Source organism: Eschrichtius robustus, chromosome 16 (assembly GCF_028021215.1).
Source record: "Eschrichtius robustus isolate mEscRob2 chromosome 16, mEscRob2.pri, whole genome shotgun sequence".
Classification (NCBI taxonomy): domain Eukaryota; kingdom Metazoa; phylum Chordata; class Mammalia; order Artiodactyla; family Eschrichtiidae; genus Eschrichtius; species Eschrichtius robustus.
This window is the reverse complement of record NC_090839.1, coordinates 16,458,570-16,474,043: the sequence shown is the minus strand read 5'-3', so window position 1 is coordinate 16,474,043 and position 15,474 is coordinate 16,458,570. Positions and strand designations below refer to the sequence as shown.

The 15,474-nt window shown below is 49.8% G+C and overlaps 2 protein-coding genes across 7 annotated transcripts in view; one reads left to right on the top strand and one right to left on the bottom strand.

Moving 5' to 3' along the window:
• The window catches only part of GDAP1L1 (ganglioside induced differentiation associated protein 1 like 1), a 22,487-nt gene extending 19,725 nt beyond the window's left edge, over nt 1-2,762 (top strand). For all 5 annotated transcript variants that reach the window (XM_068523807.1, XM_068523809.1, XM_068523810.1 and 2 more), the window contains one exon: nt 2,419-2,762. In XM_068523807.1, coding sequence (XP_068379908.1) covers nt 2,419-2,762 — 344 coding nt within the window. The remainder of the gene's footprint in view (nt 1-2,418) is intronic.
• The window catches only part of FITM2 (fat storage inducing transmembrane protein 2), a 21,143-nt gene extending 5,669 nt beyond the window's left edge, over nt 1-15,474 (bottom strand). The window contains exons 1-2 of one of the 2 annotated variants that reach the window (XM_068523812.1): nt 15,225-15,474; nt 12,859-13,210 (exon numbers count right to left, since the gene is read on the bottom strand). In XM_068523812.1, coding sequence (XP_068379913.1) covers nt 12,859-13,210; nt 15,225-15,397 — 525 coding nt within the window. In that variant the 5' untranslated portion in view covers nt 15,398-15,474. Of the gene's footprint in view, nt 1-9,888; nt 13,211-15,224 lie in introns of those variants that run through there. The other variant, XM_068523811.1, reaches the window with a different exon arrangement.

Below are 15,474 nucleotides of genomic sequence, written 5' to 3'. Positions count from 1 at the left end.
TCTCCACTCACGCCCTTGATGATGCTGTGCACCTGTGCCTCTAACTGCAGACACATCATCTCCCCCAGAAGTCTAACAGGCATCTGGAAGCTTCCATATTCAAGAACAAACTTCTAATCAGAGCCTTCATTACACTTTAGCTCCTCCTCCCGTGAGACCGTGAGCCTCTGGAGGGAAGACATTTGTGTCTTGTCATGTCTTCATGCCCAGCACATACTACCAGATAAACCTTTGTTGGATGAATGAATGAACATGAGGACACAGAGTGAAAGGGGGAGGCTCAGGCTGTGAGGGTGAAGGGTATTAGATTCATGGAATTTCTGAGCTGAAAGGAACACCTCTACAAAAGGGCAGAAGCAAGCTTCCCAAGAAAGCAGATCTCACCGGAAGTGGAGAGGAAGGGGAGAGCATTCCAGGCATGGGGTGCAGCAGGGGCAATGGCCCAGAGGCCGAAATGGGCGTGGCTTTCTTGAGGGGAACAGAGGGCAAGTGGGCAATTTGTGAGAAGTGAAGATCAGAGAAGTATTGGGTTGGCCAAAAAGTTCGTTTGGGTTTTTCGTAAGATGTTCTAGAAAAAAGCAAACGAACTTTTTGGCCAACCCAATACATTGGAGCTCATCCAACTACTGAAAGGGCTTAAAAGCCACGCAGAGGAATCTGGACATTAATCTGTAGTCAGTGGGGAGAATTTCAGGTTTTTGAGCAAAGCAGTGATGAAGGAGACCAAAGGGGCTCCAGAATTTCAAGTCTAGTGTTTCCTAAGTACACAGGCTAATTTTAGATGTCACATGACCATGGCGATATATAAACCCACATTATGAGAATTATTCTTTTTAATTCTTTTGATTGTATTAAAGAGTGTTAGTATGATGCTAGTATTTAATTCCTATAAAGGGGTTATGTATTAATACCTGCCCTTTTCTTCAAACAAATAAACAAAACAAGTCGTGGGCTCAGGGATTTTGGGCGGGCAATAGTATCCAGCTGGAATTTAATAGCGTTTGTTTTGTTTTCTGTTAAATGTACTTTTAGCATTGCACATAGGTTACGGCAAATGATACTCTTAGTGATACAGTTTCTTTTCTCATTCATCACTCATTAAGTAAAGATTTAGTGAGCCAGGCACTCTTCTAGGTGCAGGGGATACAGCTGTGAACAAGACAGACCCAAATTCCTGCCCTCATGGAGCTTCCATTCTGGTAGAGGGTGACAGGCAAGAAACAAAATGAGCACGTACAGTATATGGTGGAACACTGGGGAAGAGTTTTATGGAAGAAAACAGAGCAGGGGAGGAGGACGGTGACTGCTGGGATTAGGGTTTCAATTTTAACTGGGTGGTCAGTGGTCAGAAGACGGCACTGAGCCAAGACCTGAAAGCGGTGGAGGAGTAAGCCCTGTAGCTCTGTGGGGGAAGAGTGTTCCAGGCAGAGGGAACAGCAAGTGCAAAGGCCCTGGGGTGGGAACGTGCCTGGAATGAGGAACTGCAAGGAGGCCAGTGTCGTTGAAGAAGGGTGAGTCAAGGGAGGGGACTTCCCTGGCGGTCCAGTGGTTAGGACTCGGCACTTTCACTGCTGTGGCCCTGGGTTCAATCCCTAGTTGGGGAACTAAGATCCCACAAGACATGAAGCACAGCCAAAAAAAAAAAAAGAGTTAGTCAAGGGGGAAAATGTAGACTCCTAGGTCTGAAAGGTACCTGGGGGCCAGATCACGTAGGACCTTTAGACCATTAGAAGGGCTTCAGCTTTTACTCTGACTACGACAGGGGGTCATTAGAGGGCTTTGATCAGAGAGAAGGACATGATCTGACTTAAGATTTAACAGGATTCCTCTCTCTGCTGTGCTGAGAATAGATTCTAGGGAGTCAAAGGCAAACGATAATGGTCGTTAGGACCAGGATGGTAACATGGGAGGTAACATCAAACTTTGGATGTATTTTGAAAATAAAGTTGATGGGAACTGCTAACAAAGTGTATGTGGGGTGTGAAAGAAAGAGAAGAATTCAACATGGCCTGAGGCTTTTGGCCTGAGTGGCTGGAAGGATGGAGGTGCTGTTACTGACATGGGGATGAATGTGGTGGGTTTGGGGGTGACGATCAGGAATTCAGTTTTGGACATGTCACGTTTAAAATGCACAGTGGACACGCAAGTAGAGCTGGAAAATGGGCAGTGGGATATATGAATCCAGAGTTTAAATACATATATTTGCATTTAATAAGTCAGTTGATTTAAAGAAAACAAATAATAGAGCTAGTATATGCATCTGGCAAAAATCATGAAAGAAGTACAGGAGTGGGTGACCTTGGGGAAACACTATGGCAGGCAGACAGAAGCCAGAGGCGTCACTGAGAGAGGAGGGAGTGTGTGGGGGAAGAAGAGCTGACCCCTCCCCTCCCCCATCTCCTGTCACTTCCATTCTAGGGCAGAAATGTGAGCTGTGGCTCTGCGGCTGTGCCTTCACCCTTGCTGATGTCCTCCTGGGAGCCACCCTGCACCGCCTCAAATTCCTGGGACTGTCCAAGAAATACTGGGAAGATGGCAGCCGGCCCAACCTGCAGTCCTTCTTTGAGAGGGTCCAGAAACGCTTTGCCTTCCGGAAAGTTCTGGGCGACATCCACACCACTCTGCTGTCAGCAGTCATCCCCAACGCGTTCCGGCTGGTCAAGCGGAAACCCCCATCTTTCTTTGGGGCGTCCTTCCTCATGGGCTCCCTGGGTGGGATGGGCTACTTTGCCTACTGGTACCTCAAGAAAAAATACATCTAAAGCCAGGCCCCAGGCTTGGTGTCTGACTGTTGGTGTCTCTGTCCTGTGTGATTCCCAATGAGCTCTCAGTAACGCACCATCTCATGAACACTTGGACAGCCCCTCCCACCCCTTGTTCGGAGTAATTCTATCATCAGTGTGAAAACATTCCATAGTTTAGGAGTAGATGTTGCCAATGCCGTGAGTTGAGGCCACGGTTCTACCAAAGGAGAGAAAGAGTGAGTGGGAGAGAGAGAGAGAGAGAAACAAAAACACGAATACCTTTTTTTTTTTGATTCAAGGTCTCAAGATGGAACTGTGGGGACTGGTTAGGATCTGAGGTGAGTCCCAGGCCATTTCATTCACCAGGGTCCAGATCCTGGGAGGTGCTGGGGGCTCGGAGGGCCTGACCCCTCGCCTCCCCTTCCCTCTTGCCCAGGGAACTCTTCCACAGGACAAAGCCAATATCAAGACTTGACTCTTCTACGCGCTACCTCCGGGTGGGGCTGGAGACCTGGAGACCCCACGGGAGGCCCCTGAAGACTGGAAGGGGCTTCATTCTTCTCCTGGAAGTGAACTGAGACAGCACTGGCTGAGCCAAGGCAGTGACTTCCAGCCACAGGCCATGAGCACACCCTCCCATTCCCCTCTTGATCTGGCCAGTGTGCTTGGTCTGGCGCTTTACCGGAAGTCCCTGAAGGCAGTGTCCGTCCTCCTCTTCCCACCAGGAGTTGAGTTTTCCCACCATGTGAGGTGGACTTTCAGTAAAAGCCACATTGATCTTCTCTCGGAAGTTCAGCCCTGGCCGGAGCGCAGGGGTGGGTCTTGAGGTGGATGGCCTTCAGGTCCCTCCTCCAGCCTCTGCCAAAGCCATCTCTGTTAACGTCTGCCTTCCCCTTCACTCTCGGGGCTCCCCCCACGCCCTACCATGCCATGCAGGGGGGTTTCTGCATCCACGCTGCCGGTCCTTGTGGCGTCTCACTTCCCTGTGCCTTTTGCATGTTGGGAGAGGGTCTGGGTGTCACTGCCGCCCATGCTTAGAAACCACTGAAAGCCCCCAATAAAAAGCATCGAGGAGGAGCAGCTGCTTTTCATTTCTAAACCTGTGTTGTCCATCTAGTTCTCGTTTCCAGAGTTTGGGGCCAGAGGGGTGGAGGTACGACGTTGAGACTCAGTGAGTCTGACTCGCACCAATGTTTTGACCATTTCACTTCTGGTGAGAAGGAAGAGATGACTGATGGCTGCTTGGGGGGCCCAAGGCTGGATCTGGGGAGGCCAGGTGTTTTGTTTGTTTTTTGGCTGCACCGCATGGCTTGAGGAATCTTAGTTCCCCAACCAGGGATCAAACCCGGGCCCGGGGCAGTGAAGCTCCGAGTCCTAACCACTGGACTGCCAGGGAATTCCCACGGCCAGGTTTTATCTGATAGGAAAGGACAGACAGGATGTTAGAGCACGTGTCCAGTACTTTAAGGCCCAGCTGTTGAAGAGGGTCATGTGACTTCCACGCTTGGTCCATGGGTGAGAATTACCAGGCTTCACCCAGCTGCAAAGGAGGCTGGGAAATGTAGTCTGTGATTGGGCAGCCTATTGCTAAGGAAGGAGAGAACAGATCCTGGTGGACAGCCAGCAGCCTCTGACATAAGGAAGCACTGAATGGGAAGAGGCCCAGGCCGACTGCTGGAGAGAACCATAGACTCAAAGACTCCACAGGCCCCACCTGCCCGTTCCACATGTGCAGAAACTGAGGCCTGGGATGGGCATGTGTCTGGTTTGGTCAGGATCCCACAACAAGTGAGCTAGAGTTAAGTGTCCTTTCCCTGGTCCCTTTCTGTCTCGGAATGTCACGGAGAGCAGCTCGGGTGTGGAAAAGAGTCAACGTGCGTACGTTTACTCAGAATCCGTCAGCTGCTGAGCCTTCTACCAGGCGCCGTGGAGGGTTGCAGAGGTGGACAGGGTGTGGGGCTGAGTTCAGTCTAGTTGGGAAGACGGACACCACCACCGCCAGGACTGCGGTAATGGGCGCCCGCAATGTTTACACTGCTAAGAAGGTCTCTCCAACATTCACAGAAGGATGCCTGTTGGGGAGGACGGTAAGGGCTGCTGAAGGTCATATCTCCTTCAGCTCATTGGCTGCTCACTGCCAAAGTCACAGAATCATCTGCCCGGGCCATTCCAACGTTATCTCCAAAGACCTGTTTGGTCCTTCCCTAGCAACCTGGGCCCACATTGCCTAAAACCCTTAGTTTTCTCATCTCTAAATGGAGCTGATAGTAATCATAGCTGCCATCCTTTGAGTACTAACCGGGTACTAGGAAATTCACATAAATTATTTCTAAGTCTGCAAAGCATAGCTTTTTATGTCTCACTGATGAGGAAACAGAGGCTCAGAGAGTTAGCACCCAAGGTACAAGTGGTAGATTGGATTTTTGGATTCCCTAATAGGGTTATACATCCACAACACTTGCCATGTGACTTTGCAGCACCTCTCACTGTGGGTGGAGTTTATTCCCTGCCCCATCAGGGTACTGTCCATGTGACCAGCTTGGGCCAGTGGACTGTTAAGTGGAAGGATGTGATGGGAGTAGAGGCTTTAAACGTGCCACGTGGGTGCCGCAGTGTTCATCACGAGAAAAGCAGGCCCCAGGTAGTTGCTGCCCTTTTCATCTGGACCTTAGAATGAAAGCAGGACAGACTTGAGCCCAGCTTGTGGCCTCGAACCAAGGACAGCTGGCCCACTGCCTGGAGCAGAGCTCACCAGCTGAGGCCAGCCCATATCTGCAGAGCTGCAGCTACCTGTGAGCATTTGCTGTCCTAAACCATCAGGTTTGGGGGTTATTACTGCAATAGCTGACTAATACAGTAGCAGAGCTGGGATGAAGCCAAAGCCCTTCGTGTTTTCTCTATGGCCTAGGCTGTTGGGAACTACAGCTAAGATAATTCAGTAAAAATGTCAGGCAGCAGATTTAGAAATTCAGAACAAATGCTGCTAGTTGATATTGATTTTAGTCAATGCTACATTTAAAAAATTATATTAAAGACACCAAGCCATTTCGGGTTATTGGGGACATGTAGAAGTTACAGTGCCCAGGCTTCTGAGGGAGACATTCACGAGGCAAAGTAAATCTCTTCAGTAAAAAGCAGCCCTCATATGCACCCAACATTTTAAAGCTTAGAACATATTTTCCTACCCATCATTTCATTAAACCAGTCAAAGATCAATGACATAGAAAGAATCATCCCCGTTTCACAGATGAGTAACAAGCCCAGAGAGGTTAAGTGACTTGCCTAAGATCACACAGCTGAGGGAATGATAGGCAGGATTTGAATACAGTCTGCTTGCTCCAGTCCGAGGCTTCTAATAACTCCAGATAGGTCAGCTTCCGCCCCCACCTGTTCAGCCCTGCATCACTCCCCAGCAGCATGGGGGCCCATGGCAGATGAAACATGCTCAGGAAATGCAAATGGAAGGCAAGAAGGCATGAAAGGAGTGGAGCTGGGAAAGGGTGACAGCAGCTTGCTCAGGCAGGACCTGAATATCTTTGCTCCAGAAATTAAGATGTCAATCGGGGGGCTTCCCTGGTGGCGCAGTGGTTGAGAATCTGTCTGCCAATGCAAGGGACGTGGGTTTGAGCTCTGGTCTGGGAAGATCCCACATGCCGCGGAGCAACTGAGCCCGTGAGCCACAGCAACTGAGCCTCCAGAGCCTGCGCGTCTGGAGCCTGTGCTCCGCAACAAGAGAGGCCGCGATAGTGAGAGGCCAGCGCACCGTGTGAAGAGTGGCCCCTGCTTGCCGCAACTAGAGAAAGCCCTCGCACAGAAATGAAGACCCAACACAGCCATAAATAAATAAATAAATAAAATTTTTAAAAAAAGATGTCAATCGGGGGTGGCTCCCAGGCTCCCCCACCTACTCACCTCCTAGGCACTCAGACACACTTCGGGGAGCCATGTCCTGGCAGAGAAGACAGGAGAAGTGATAAGTCTCCCAACCCAGATCCTCAAATACGCAGCCTGGAAACCAGGGTCAGGCAGCCCTTAGCTTACCTGTAAGTGGACAGCACCTCAAACACCTACTTTACCTTGGCCCAAAGGATCCCACAGGTACACGGATGTCCCTTCCCCTCAGCTCTCCTGGAATACGCTTCTCTCACTCTCCCCCACCTCCTAGTTAACCCTGAAACCAGACTATAGTCTCGGAGACTCCATTCATTCTAGAGGTCCTGGGACATGGCCTTCCACATTCGACTGTATGTTTTAACTATCTCTGAGTCAATCAAAATTAAAACACTGACAGGTATCTTTTTCCTGATTTTTTTTTTTTTTTTTGGCCGCACCACGCGGCATGCAGGATCTTAGTTCCCCAACCAGGGATTGAACCCATGCCCCCTGCAGTGGAAGCGCAGAGTCTTAACCACTGGACCGCCAGGGAAGTCCCTCTTTTTCCTGATTTTAAAGTAGTTATAGTATTGATGGCACATTAGGGACTTACTGTGCACTTGACAGACTTTTATACAGTGCCTCCCGTAGACTAGGTCCTGTCCTAAGTAAGCCCTCTACAAGTATCAATTCATTTAATCCTCACAACAACTCTACAAGGTAGGTACTTCTATTAACCCCATTTTACAGATGAGGAAACTGAGGAACTTGTTCACGGTCACACAGCCAGTGTGTATGGCAGAGGCAGAATAATCTCCTCCATCCTTTGCTTTTCTGAGTGTGTTATGTAAATCATCTCTGCCTGAGCTGGGACAATGTTGGGGTAGGGTAGGGGAACACTCTGCTTTTGACGCTTAGCACCCTGTTTGGATGTGCTCATTTCATTGCCTGTGGCTGGCCAGACTGAGGGCAGAACCGTGTCTCTGAATTAACACCGTGTCCAGCTTAGTTCCCCTCACCTAGCGGGGCAATGGATGTTGAATGAGGTGAGGCATTATCCCCACCTTACCCTTCACAAAGAGGCTCAGAGATTCTGACCTGACCGAGGGCACACAGCTGTAAGTTCTAGTCAGCACGAACGCAGAGTCTTTCTGCCACCAGATTCCGTGCTAAATATAACATCATTTATTCTTTGTAGTGACTGCATTATATTCCTGCTATGGTTACCATAATTTATTTAACCAATTGGCAACAGTTAGTTAAATCTTGACAACTTTGCACTATCACAAATAGCTGCAATAAAATCTTTGTGTTTATCTTTGCCCACCTCTATGAGCATTCCCATAGCTTAAGTCCCTAGCCTGAGATTGTTAGGTCTGCACATTTTTTTGGTTTGTTTTTGTTTTTGGCTGTGCCACACGGCTTGTGGGATCTCAGTTCCCTGACCAGGGATTGAACCCGGGCCACGGCAGTGAAAGCCTGTAATCCTAACCACAGGCCACCAGGGAACTCCCGGGTCTGCACATTTTAAGTTTGGTTACGACAAGGTTACAATCTAATCATGTGGGCCCAATTTACCATCTCCCCTCTCCCTAAGGTATGGGAGGACCTGTTTTCTACGCTATGTGTGTTCAACTTTAAAACTCCCCAGAGACTGTATTAGGGGTTTCTGGGACAATTTCTGAAGGTGACTATATGCACGGAGTTTCCCTTAACAGAATCTACCTTCTCCTTGATATCGAAATTGGTTTGACTTTGGAGACCTTTTTAAAAGGCCCTCTGCGGTTCATCCCTCTGGGAGCTAGGTCCAGCTCCCCATGTCCAGGAAGTCCCTATGAAGCCAAGCAATCAGGTCTAAACTGCATTAGGCTGTTGATGCAGAGAAAAGCAGGGGTATGATAAACTGCACCCAGAGATCAGCTCCTCCATCACTCACCGGGAAGCCAGCTGCCACCTCAGCTGAGTGGGAGTTTCTTTTCACGTTGTTTCCTTAAATAAAAGTCATAACCAGCTTGGGAAGAACTTTTCATCAAGCGGAGCAAAGAAATAGAATAGAGCAGAAGAGCTGAGCTTAACCAGTCTGTGCCCATCATTTATCAGATAAGGAAGTTGAGACCCAGAGATGTTGAGTGACTCGGTCAAGGTCACACAGAAGAGCAGAAAAAGCAGTGGTGGAAGCCAGCTCAAAGCCGGGCATTCGCACTTCTAGCTGAGTGCTCTCTATAATACAGCAGGGCACCTCCAGGACCTCCTCTGACAGTCCTTTCAGTCTGCCTTTCTTCAGTCTCTGTTGCTCTTGAACATGAGGGGAAAGTTAGGTTTCTTGAGAAGGGATCTCTGGATGAAAATCATGGCAGCTCATCTCCGTGCCTTTGTGCGTGCTGTTCTCACGTCCTTGGAGTCCTTCTCTGCCTAACTGCTTGAACTCCTCCTCATCCTTCAAGACCCAAGAGAACTATGTTCTGTGAAAATATCCCGTGATTCCCCAGGGCATCTGGTTGTCCCCTGCTCTGTGTTCCCAGGCCCTGACCTTGGCCAGCACTCGGAACACTCTATGGTGGTTGTTGACTCCTTATGCATCTTCTCCAGGAGTGAAAATTCCTCAAACGCAGAGGTAGCAAAATCAAACTTTGCAACCCCACGCACACCTTAAGCTCTGAAGGGATGGATTTTGGACCACAAGCTCCAGGAGGGAGGGAGTTCATTATCCTGTCCCAGCTCCTGGTTCACAGGATAAACTCAAGAAGGGTTTGGTGCTGCCGACGGAATGTGAACAGGGAAGTTCTGCCAAACGAGGAGCTGCAAATCCTGGAGCCGTTGGGCTTTTGACAGATACTACCTGGAGGGGCCAAGCAGGTCAGGCTGACGGAGGAGTGGGCGCTAAAAGGTACAAAAAGTCCTCACACGCGTATAGGCCTCCAGGGCATTTTCACAGATGACCTCATTTGAGTGAACTTTGTAACTGCTCTTGTGTAACCTTCCTCCTACTGCCAAGAAAACTGCTCCCAAATCTGGCTGATCCAGACCTCAGGACTCTGAGACACAGATGTGGCACAGAGGGAAGGAGTAAATCAAGCTGAGAAATACATGACAACATATCCTTAGGTTACAGGATTGAGAAGAAAAAAAATAAGAGTGACTACAGCCTTGAAATTCCCCTATACACAACGAGTAGCTCCAGTAAGAATTACCCTCCTTTCATAAAATGGGCCGAGCTCTCCTGGTTCTGGAATTGAGGGTTTTGGAAAAGAACACACGAAACACAGGAATGTGGGATTTCATTATCTCTAGTTTAATTTGCCTGTTTACACACACGATCTGTGTGTGTACATAACAGTGGTAACAGCCATTCTCTAAATACAATCTGGTACTCAGACTATGACAGATGCATGTGGAAAATGAGGCGCCAGTGAATGAACCTCAACACGGAGAGACAAACCAAGCACGGTGGTATTCTGTGATCACAGATGCCCTCAAAAGCCTCTTGTTCAGCACCTGGGGAATAGACACTTTTCAAAAGACAATACAAGGCTACTTCAACAGGACACCCAGACCCCAGATGGCACTCCAAAGAACATATTAGTTTCCCTGCCTTCTCCAGAGGAGCCATAAAGTTCTAAAGGCTTAATCAAGAAAAAGGAGGCAGGAGGATTATCACCTGCTATGCACATGTGCTGGGCATTTTACATACATATTCCCTTCATCCTGACAGTACCACCTCCATTTTACAGATGGGGAAATTGAGGCTTGACCAGGGTCAGACACGATTTGGACCCAAATCTCACGTTTGCCTAAACTTTCAGCCTTGCCACGCTGTCTCACACAGGGATTGAGAGCACATTCCCTAGAGACAGGCAAAGGTGCTAAGACTGAACAGGAAGTGGCAGAAGACTCATCAATATACAAGATTCGGTAATGGACCCTTTCCACGGAGTCAATGTAAGGCTGAGCCGGAATCAGGCCTGCAGGAGAGAAATGTCTGGACATTTAAGTGGGACAAGTGAACTTCTGGCGTCACCTTGTGCCTGTTGCCTTTTGGTGCTGAACATGAAACGTAGGAGAGACGTCAATCCCTTCAGCAAGCCCCTGCCACCTACCCCAGCCCCACTTCCACCACCCCCATTTTCAGATGTAAGCTCCAGAGGGCAAAACAATTCTCCCGGGGCCCATCATAGCTTGCCAATGCTCCCAAAGCACCATGGTGACACCTTCGAAATCTCACTGTCAGGTGTTTCTGCCACCTTTGGGTACAACGTATCACACCCCACATTTTGATCGATATAGGTTAACCTGTGGCCAGATGAGATACGAACTACATATTTTAAGTACATATTTATACGCAATACATTTTACACTGAAGATTTTCCAGACCTCAAACCCCTACCAACCTAAGCTTGCGTTAAGTCAGGCAAGTGCAGTGCTTATCAGTTAATGCTATTACCAGGCTTGACTGGGGGGGGGAGGGACGTCAAAGAAGCTTCCGGGATGATTATCCAAAATGCAAGGGCCTTGGTTTGAAAGGCTTAAGGAGACACCCTGAGAGAGGGAAGGGGTATCTTATCACAGAGCGGTAACTGTGCCTTTGTGGGGCAGAGGGGACAGGGCATCTCACCATTCCCAGCACTCCCAAGGTGAGGGCCACACAAGGACAAGGCTGGAAATTGAGAAGTGCTGCCAAGGGGAAATAAAAGGTTGAGTTCAAGGGCAGATGAACAGGCCCGTTTGGTCTGGTTTTGGTGGTGGTCCAAGTAAGAGGAGGGTGGGCCAAAGTCAAGCCACCATTTACCAGGGACATTTTTGCAAACAGGTTGGCTTCTTGCCATCAGAAGCAAGGGAAGATATTTTCGTCCACTTCTGACTTAATATAACCTTGTCCAAAAGGGTAAAAGTGCCTTGGGCCACAGCAACGAGCCGAAGGCTTATTATCACACAAATCTGAAGCACCATTCAGTCTACACCACTGACGTGTGGTCAGGGGAGGTTCAGTGCAAATATGCATTTTGCAAAATTACCCTGACTCAGCTTAAAATTCAACAGGTTGTTAAAACGTCTGCTTTCCGGTTTTATTCTTAACAGAGAAAAGAGTCCCGTGAGCTTGAATTTAATACCGTAAGCCAAGAGTGTTCTAAAAAGCCCTCAAAGCAATCTACACATGTGCCAAAGTGCAGAGTCGTGAGTTATTTTCGGGAGTTCTGTCCACAAAGAACAAATGCCATGATTGTTATCAAAAACTATAAAGCATTCACTCACAATAGAAGGGGGAGGGGGGAAGTAACCTTACTGCTCCAAAAACCGATATATAATAGACAACATGGACAGAAAATTACCAATGTTCGTTACCTAAAAATCATCCAATACTCTTGTCGCAGAGGCACAGAGTCCAGTTTAACTGTTTTGGTAGCTAATCATAAGCCACTTGCAATATTTGACGTTCCGCGGACGAAATAAATACTACAACCAGAATCTGTCCTTCAGGCAGTTGGTTGTTTTATAAAGAACCCTGCTGGAAATAAATGCTTCTGCAAAACTGACCAGAGGGAATTACTGTTAAATAACAGCATTGACAGCCATTAACACAGAAGACAAGGAAGAATCAGGGAGCATCTGAGGGCAGCAGAGGAGAGTCCTGAGGCCCCAGCCCCGCTTCAGCCACACAACAGAGGCTTTCCCGATCCCGCCCTCTCGCTGAGCCTGAGCTTGGCCCTCTAGGGCCAAAAGGGATGTTCCAGATTAAGGTCAAGTCTTGCCAGCAAAGTGCCTGACTGGGAGTGGCGGTGCTTGTGACACAGGGCGATGCCACCAGGGACAGTCTGGGGCCTGACCTCGCTCGCCCCCCAGACTCCACCCCACCCCCACCCCACACACTGCCCGGTAAGCTTCCTCCCGGAAGCGGGATCAATAATTTGGTCGATAACTAAGAAAAATAAGTGGAAAATCTATTAGCCACTGTCCTGCTGCCATCCCTTTTGCTTCTCTTTTATTTCTTGTAACTGTCTTGCTTCAGATTCAAACTAGAGCTCTGGGGAGGAAGTCCTGGAGAGAAGGATTTCAGATACCAACACCCGTACGTCCCGTACCAGCCCAGCAGACCGAACAGGGTGCCAAACATTTTCTGGGACAAGTTGTGAAAGTAAACGGCCGTGCACAGAAACATCCACACCCAGATGAAGGTCAGGAAGCCCAGGGCGACCCCCAGGGTGGTGATGGCCGCGTGAAGCCAGTGGCTTCGGTCCGTCCTCACCTCGTGCAGCACAGCCATCTCCTCCACAATCATGAGGGCACAGAAGGTCAGCAGGAAGGAGTGGCCTGAGATGTCAAAGCCATGCCAGAAGCCTCCTTCCCCGTGGCACTGCCGCTTACTCTGGTGCTCCTTTCTCACCCCCTCCAGGGCTGGCGACTGGTAGCAGCTGCCTGTGTAGTGCTCGATGTTGGCGAAGACGGCTGTGCCCACGTACCAGATGGCCGTGCCCACAAGCAGTGTGCTCAGCCGCCGCAGGACCAGGCCGGCCTTGCCCGTCAGGTGGTAGTTGGTGAGGGTGATGAAAGGCAGGAGGAGACAGAAGGTCCAGGCCCAGGCCACTTTGACAAAATACCTGGCAGAGGAAGAAAGTGGAAGTGAAGAGCGGGGACATGGCGGAGAGGGAACAATGTCATGACTCAGGACTCTGGACTCTCGAGGGAGGGAAAAAGGAGAAATAGGTGATAAAAGCTACAGACAACAACTTCACTCACTAAGTACTTTAAGTGTATTAACTACTGAATCCTTACACAACTCTATGAGGTAGGTACTGCTATCATCCCTATTTTACAGAGAAGAAAACAGAGGCACAGAGAAGCATCATGCCCAAAGTAGAGGTCATCAGTGGTGGAGCCGGGATTTAAATCCAGGTTCTGTGATCTTAAGCACTATGTTATTTGCTGGGGAAAGTAATTACAGAGCTTTCACATACATCCACTTTCCCACAGAATACTCACAGTTACCTCGGGGGGAAGGTGTCATTAGCCCCATATTATAGATAAAGAATAGTTCAGTAACTTGCCAGGATCACACTCACATGACCAGCAAGCCCAGGTTAAACCAAGGTTTGGCCAGCCCCAAAGCCCATGCTTTTTCTACACCAAGGCTTTTTCCTATGTGGTAGAAATGATCAGACAGAGCTTGACTTCACGCTAGAAGACCCAGGTTCAAATCCTGACTCCGACTTATTACCACACCTCCAGGCCTCCGTTTCCTCAACTGTTAAATAGAACTGAGGGGACCCAACGATTTTTAAATCCAGAGCCAATGATTCACTAGTTTCCTTTCAATAATTAACTAGCATAGAGGTGTGGAGCAAAACACCAGAATCCATGGCAACTCGCGAAAGACAGGGACTTGTCTGCCAGGCTCTTCGGCTCCCAGCTCACCCAGGCCAGATCAAGCAGCAGCTGTCTTGTCTGCCTCCCCTGCCCTCATCAAAGGTGGCTGACCTGGGGACCAGGTGCGGTAAACACATATGCAAGAGACGGGGCCATGACCACTCTCATAATCTATTCTCAGCCCAGCCTCCACGGGCGGGTGAGGCAGGAAGGTGCGCAAAGGACAGAAGGACTCTTCCTGGGTTCCAAAGGTTCTTCAGACACTACCCAAGGGCCTGTCGCTAAAATCTTCCCTGGGACTGATATGCAAAGATCTGGCCACAGCCAAGACCTGTCAGGTATTTGATGAAACTGCTGGAGAGAGAAACCAGGGTTTTAAGTAGATAACCAAAGTTGGACTGACTTTTGGGAGATGCTGCAGACACTGTACCTCCCAAGGAGAATCGAAGCTCACGTCAGGGGAGGAGTTTTATCTTTCAGAGTTTCCCTTTACTATTGCAACGGTGTTTGCGTCGATAAACTTAAAATCCAAGAGGTTTAAAAAAAAAAAAAAAAAAAGGAGGGGGTGGGTGGACTTAAGGAGAAGTCTCAAAGAGCCCGGCTGGGATGGCGTTCCTAGGCCACTGCCATGAACTTTGAGTGGCTGAGAAAATCCAAGCAGATCTAGGGGAAAGGTCACGGACTGGAGGGTTCCACTCCGGGGCGACTATCTTGGAATGGGCGTTGGCATGGGCTAGGACAGGCTCTCAAAGGTGGGGTGTTGGCGAAAGAAGGCAGGTCTGCTTGCCCCACCCAGGTGTGATGGGATTCTGTCACCAGCTGGGGGGTATCAGATTTAGGGCGGAGGCGCAGGGTCTGACACTGGCAGGCAGGAGGGAGGTGGCATCTCGCCCAGGGCAGGGGCCAACTCCTAACCCCAAAGGGAGGCAGAGGGAGCAGCGACACAGGCCCGTTCACCCCCCCTTCCCACCCTCCACCCATACACACACACAGACACACACACCACCCTGCCCGTCACCCCTGCCCAGTCAAGCTCAGACTGTCTGGTTTGGGTGTGCAAACGCGACTTGCTAGTGACACTAGCTATTCCGGGGTCCCTCCATCGCGACACGAGTGCAGACGCTGCTGTCACGAAGGGGAGAAGGATCTCCCCTTCCAATGACTCGTCCATCAGGGCAGCTAACCCCCGGCTCTCTGGGCAAGGCGACAGCTACGGCGGGGACAGGAGAGGACCCGGGGCGCACTCACACGTTGAGGACGTTGCGCTTGTTGCTGAAATAGCTCTCGGGCAGCGGGGAAAGCTCCTTGAGGAGGGAGCCCGCCAGCATGGAGGCCACCAGGGCCCAGGGCAGGTAGCGCCGTACGGCCGCCCGCACCAGCGTCCCCCTGAGGACCCACGCGCAGCGCTCCAGATGCTCCATGCCCGACCTGTCGGCCACCGTCAGCCTCCCCGTGCCCTCTCGGCCACCGTCTTGCCTTTCGTCTTGGCCGGCGCCAC